This window comes from the organism of the source record quoted next, unplaced genomic scaffold (genome assembly GCF_019419815.1).
Source record: "Pyrus x bretschneideri cultivar Hongxiangsu unplaced genomic scaffold, Pyrus_bretschneideri_v1 Contig18, whole genome shotgun sequence".
Classification (NCBI taxonomy): Eukaryota; Viridiplantae; Streptophyta; class Magnoliopsida; order Rosales; family Rosaceae; genus Pyrus; species Pyrus x bretschneideri.
Genome location: NW_025999479.1, coordinates 2,934,783 through 2,940,815, shown reverse-complemented (window position 1 = coordinate 2,940,815; position 6,033 = coordinate 2,934,783). Strand labels below are relative to the sequence as shown.

The 6,033-nt window shown below is 37.4% G+C and overlaps 1 protein-coding gene across 1 annotated transcript; it reads left to right on the top strand.

Annotated features, from left to right (window-relative positions):
- The first annotated feature begins 409 nt into the window (after positions 1 to 409).
- LOC103940608 (inactive TPR repeat-containing thioredoxin TTL3-like) lies at positions 410 to 4,162 on the top strand. The gene is made up of 5 exons (XM_009350756.3): positions 410 to 2,364; positions 2,470 to 2,665; positions 2,904 to 3,076; positions 3,269 to 3,602; positions 3,728 to 4,162. Exons 1-5 carry the CDS (start codon positions 1,373 to 1,375, stop codon positions 3,848 to 3,850), a joined length of 1,818 nt encoding a protein of 605 aa, XP_009349031.2. The 5' UTR covers positions 410 to 1,372; the 3' UTR covers positions 3,851 to 4,162.
- The last annotated feature ends 1,871 nt before the right edge of the window (positions 4,163 to 6,033 follow it).

The following is a 6,033-nucleotide window of genomic DNA, read 5'->3' as shown; positions in this document are numbered from 1 at the left end:
AAAGAGACATGAATTGAGAGGTCTAAGAGGAAAAAAAGAGGGAGATGCTGGGATGATGAGAGAAGAGGAAAAGAGTGGGACGAAAATGGTAGGAAAAGATAAAGAAAAAGATAAGATCATAATAAAATATTAATAATTTATATATTAAATACTATAATATTAGAATTTGTTATTATCCAGCTTCTTAGTCCAATACTGCACCAAACGCTTCACTAAGTTAGTCCAGTTTAGTCTAGTCTAAGCCAGTCCATCTTAGTCCTTGAAGCTAATCCAATCCGAGATAGTCCGACGCAACAAACGCCCCCTTAGAGTACTTGGATCTAATGGAAAACATAATACAGAATCGAGCACAATGGCGTTCTGGGATTCATATAGCCGACCCCACTTAGTAGGAAAAGGCTTTGTTGTTATTATTGTTTTGTTTGTTTTGTGAGCCCATAAGTTCATTTCCACAGCAGTTCAGTCATAATTTCATATCATCTATGTTTCTTGTTTTTTCCTGCAAACAAGTATTTATACAATTTTAATCTTTTTTTTAATAATGTTTGGAAATGCTCCCATTTATGAAAAAAAAAAAAATTTGAATTTGAGTGTAAAAAAATATGCGCACTTCATCATATACACACACATTTATGTTTAGGTGGGTGTAACGAACTGACCTCATATACGTGGGATGTTGAAAACCAACAAAGACGTGCCGTCCTCAAACTCAAAGAAAAGAAAGGGAATAACAGGTTGACATTGGGTTGGGGTGAGTCAGCCTGAGTTGTTTTCATTTCTAAAAATCTAGAGATGGTCGTTTAACGCAAGACCGGGTCTTCTGCTTCCACCTCTGCACCACACCCACACCAGAAAACAAAAAACAAAGAAAATGTGAAGAAAAAGAAAAATAACAAAAAGCAAATCCAGAATCAGAAACTCAAAACAAATTAAAACCAGAAAAAGATTCAACCCCAGCTATAAAAGTTTTTTTTTTTTTTTTTTTTTTTTTTTTTAATTTCTCAATTTTTATTATATAAAACAATAAGCCCGTAAACTGCTATTCTCTTTTCCGGCCATTTATTCTCATTTTTAATTAATTAATGATGCAATCCAATTTCATCTCTCTTGCACAAAGCAGAAAGAAATCAAGGAGGCATTGTTTCTAAATCCATGGGCAGCTCCAGGAAGCCATGCACATAATCTCCTGGGTCCTCCCTCATTTTTACTTTCTTTTTAAATTTTTCTTTCCTCCAAATATGTGATTTTGTATGTTACAACCTCTTGAACCCTAAAAGAATTATTTTTTATGCACTTGATGCTTTTCCTTTGTTTTGTTACCTCACACGATGCACAAAATTTGATCAGGGAGAGAGAGATCAATTAATAAAAAATGGGAGAGTCGCCGGAGAAGAAATCAGGTTGCGGCATACTGAGTGCAGTTTTCGGGCGGAATAGTATCTGGCCGAGAAGAACAACTTCTACGGGTTCTCTTCCTGTAGCCAATAACAACAGTGCCACGTTAGTGAAAACACCAAGCACTCCTAATTCCAAACGGCGTCGCGGTGGCTCCGATGAGGCTGCCTTCCTTGATTCATCCAACGTATCATCAGATTCATCCAAACCGGTCACAAAGCCTTCCCAATATAGTAATAGGGCACCCCCTATACAACAACAACAACAACAGCAGCAGCAGCAGCAGAAGCAGCAGCAGCAACAACAACAACAACAACAACAGCGGCAGCAATATCAACAGAAAATGGTGCCAAGCCAAGGTTATGTGAACCAAGGCAAAAGGGTTCCAAAGGAGGCACTTGGCATATCCGGTGAGCTTGATAGCATGATTGCTGATCATCAAAAATCGAAAGGGAGCAGTTCCCTTGTAAGGGCTTCATCCAGCAATGTTATGCTTTTTGGAAATTTGGGTAACTTGAGACAACCTGGGGCCGGCGGTGGTGGAGGCGGCGGAGGAAATGCAAACCCGTATAATATTCTTGATTATCTTCCAAAAACTGCTAGAGAGGAAGTCCCAATGCCTAGTCAGGTAAAAGTGGGGAAGACTAATACTGTTAAGGATGAGAAAAGACAGAGTGAGCCGGAACCACCTGCTTCCTTATGTCGAGCATTGTCGACTAGAATGGACCCTGAAACATTGAAGATCATGGGAAATGAAGATTACAAGAATGGTAGATTTGCAGAAGCATTGGCTTTGTATGATGCTGCAATTTCTATTGACCCCAATAAGGCTTCTTATAGGAGCAACAAAAGTGCTGCTTTAACCGCTCTAGGTAGAATTCTTGACGCAGTTTTTGAGTGCAGAGAAGCCATTCGGATTGAACCCCACTATCATAGGGCTCATCATCGTCTGGCAACATTATATCTTAGGTACAACATAAAGTTCCACATGTTAATTTCCGTTCGTAGTTGCAACTTCGTCTTTAAAATTCTGTTACACCTAGTTCTTAAAATTAATTTGTTATGTGCATATAGATTAGGGGAAGCAGAAAAAGCTTTGTATCACTACAAGCATGCTGGACCAGAGGCTGACCAAGAGGACATTGCTAAAGTAAAATCTATTCAGGCTCTTCTTAACAAGTGCACTGAGGCTCGTAGATTAAGAGATTGGAACACCCTCATAAGGGAATCTCAAAGCGTTATATTATCGGGTGCAGATTCAGCGCCACAGGTCAGCCATTAAATTATCGAATTCAAGTCTCATTGTTATCATAATTGCCTCTCTCTTATTCTCCAGTAGATGTCCTATGAATAAGTCTATAAGAATTTGTTTCTCAGTTTTACCTGAAAATGAGATTCTCAAAAGTTTTAATCGAAAGTAGATTTTTTTTTTTTTTTTTTTTTTTTTTTTTTTTGTCTGTTTTGTGTATTAGCTAATGATGAATCCCTTTTTTTTTAACTCTACAAAGATATATGCTTTGCAAGCGGAGGCCTTGTTGAAGCTCAATAGGCACAAGGAAGCAGATGAAGCATTATCCAGCGGTCCAAATTTTGAGGTTGATGCCTGCACTAAATTCTTAGGTCCTATTGGTAACGCGAATTTGTTAGCAACAAGAGCTCAGGTGGACATGGTTGCTGGCAGGTAGTGTGTTATATAACTTTATATAGTAGCTATTTCAGTCACGATTATGCTAATCCTTATGCAGTCTCGGATGGAATAATGTTCATAAAAAATAAATTAAGAAAACGGAAATGATATTTCCAACACATGCATTAAACCTTTTTCTTAATTTGGTCAAATAGTTGTTTTATTTGTTTTGCAATGGTTTGGCAGATTGGATGATGCATTAGAGGCAGCTCAACAAGCATCACGGCTTGACTCAAACAACAGGGAAGCAAACATGATTATGAGGAAGGCTCGAGTTGTTGCAGTAGCTCGATCAAAAGGCAACGAGCTTTTCAAGACAGCAAGGTTCTCCGAGGCATGTGTTGCATACGGGGAGGGACTTGAGCACGATCCTTATAACTCGGTGTTATTATGCAACCGTGCTGCTTGTCGTTCAAAACTTAGCCAATTAGATAAAGCAATCGAGGACTGTACAGCTGCGCTTAATGTGCGCCCATCTTACAGCAAGGCTAGATTAAGAAGAGCAGATTGCAATGCCAAGGTGAACATAGTACCCAATAATATATTCACTTTGTTCCGATAAATTAATTTTCAAGTTGTTCATGTTGTTGCTCTTTCATTATGTTATTTCTGAGTTATAATGTTTATATGATATGTATCATGCAGTTGGAAAAATGGGAAGCTTCAATAGAAGACTATGAGATTTTGATAAAGGAAACACCAGAGGATGAGGAGGTAACCCGTGCTTTGTCTGAAGCGCGGGCGCAGCTCAGAAAACAGCGAGGTTAGCAAGAGAGCCTAGACGTGGACAATGGAAACAAGCCAATGCAACTAACTTAGGAGCCAATAGCCAGGAAAGAAAGTTGTCCTTTTTAAAATTGGATGGCTCTTGGAGCTCAAGAAGAGAAGCACAAAACTTGAGTGGTTGGATAAAAATGGATGATTTTTCAAAGAGGGGAGTGAAAGTGGCAATTCATACAATGTAAAACAAATACGTGACCCAATTTTCTTCTATATATTGCTGTATCCGTGCAATTCTTTCGAAAATGAATTGGATACTGCTTATAAAAATTGTGAAAATATACCTGGAAGAAATCTTGAATTCTTTTTTTCTGCAAGCCCACATTTTTCCATTACTTATGTTGCATTGATACAAATGGGGGTATCCGGTGCAATTCATCACGGTAATATGATAAATCTTTTGTAAACAACGATACGGTAATTAAAATAATATATATGTTCAAAAATATATTTCATCGACTCATATTTCAAAAATAAATTAAATCTCAAAAGAGTGAAATATTCATTTCTAACTTAATTCAAGATCACTATCATAGTAATCTTCAGAAGTAAGTAATACGGCCTCGAAGTCCAGTTCATCAGGAGTGAGATTTGCAATCTTAATCCATATTCATGGCTCTCTCCTTGATGGTTTACGAAGGTTGGTGTGAATATATTAAATTTCCACTCTTTGTAGTGTGGTTTTGCCCCTCCTCGAAGAGTGTATACTTTATATGTGCTCCAATTTCTTTCACAACATGAGGAGGATGAAGGATAACCTATAAGTTTCAAAGCTATGGCTTGTTTCGTGTGGAAGCTTCCTTGAACAACCCACTACAATTAGGAGCCTCTTCAAGCCAACTTGTGCAATAAATACCTAAAAGTGAATGAGAAAAAAAAATATAAACTTATAATGATGCAATCAAACTTAAATTTACGATGTAAAATGTACAGAATTTAGAGTTTAGAGAACTTACATAGATTTAGAGTGTGCCAAAAAATGGAGTGGCGTGCTACTCTTGGTCCCTTGCTTAATCAAAATTGTATGCACAGCATCAAGGAACTTTGACACTTGATATTGTTGCTTGCGCTCTTTTCGATATTCTCCTTCACTTTCTCTATCATAGCATCTATAACTCATAAATTAAGTGAAGACAAGGCTTATCCATGTCAAGCATATCACATATTGGAGAAGTGAAGCTCAGTTGTAATCAACTTCGGCCCAAAGGTGTTCATTCAACACTTTTTCTTAGGAAAACTAATGAAATGTGCTTGAAAATTTTAAGTTTTAACAATAAGGACAAAATAAAGGGTAAAGTGAATAGTATCAGGATTGACTTTTTAATGTAAAAATATGATTTTTTGTTAAAGTGAACAATAACTGGAGTTTTTCATTAAAGTTCCCTTTTTTCTTTTATCTTTTTCCACATCATCTTCTTTATACATATCTTATTCTGCATTCATCACCATGTGCTCTTACCCTTACTTTACTTGTTTAAATCTTTTAAGCATCTCAATTATGAAAGTAAAGTGCGTCTAGAGAGCAACTTCACCTTACAATGGTCATTATCCATGGACAACCTCATGTTATTGACAAGGTTCTAAAAGACACTAAGCGCTAGTCAGGCAATGGGCTGGGGCCTAGGGCCTAGGCGGGGTCTAGGCAGACGCCTAGGCGGATTTAAGTAAACCCACTATATGTCATTTAAATAAGTGTATGTTTATACTTAAAATGTATATAATTTCATCATAAACTACAAAATAGAATGACATATGTATTATGAAGTATTGGAACATAATGAAAACATGGGGAACAAGCATATAGTGTGTGCTCATTTAAGTATTCAACAAGTCTCTTACAATTTATTGAAAAAAATTAGATGCAAATTGAAAGTTATCTATTTTCTGTCTAACTGAGTCGCAACCTAGGCAGGTGCCTAGACGGGTTTGGGCAGACTAGGCGGGGTGCCTAGGTGGTCTAGGTGGGCGCCTCAGCTGGTCTAGGCACCCCTTCTTAATTTTCAAATGCCTAGGCATTAATCAGGACGGTGGCCAGCCACCTAGCTCCTAAGCGGGGATTTTTAAAACAGTGATTATGGATCATGATAAAATTCTTTATGAACCAAACATCATTAGTTGTTGTTGTAATCCAGCTACATTGCTCATAATCTTCTTAATTTCTTGCAGATGAA

Bases quoted from the DNA above. Each gene is read 5' to 3' on its own strand.
- LOC103940608 (XM_009350756.3), top strand. From the start codon at position 1,373: ATGGGAGAGTCGCCGGAGAAGAAATCAGGTTGCGGCATACTGAGTGCA. The intron at 2,365-2,469 runs GTACAACATAAA...ATGTGCATATAG, and splicing joins CTGGCAACATTATATCTTAG to ATTAGGGGAAGCAGAAAAAG. The intron at 3,603-3,727 runs GTGAACATAGTA...TGTATCATGCAG, and splicing joins GAGCAGATTGCAATGCCAAG to TTGGAAAAATGGGAAGCTTC.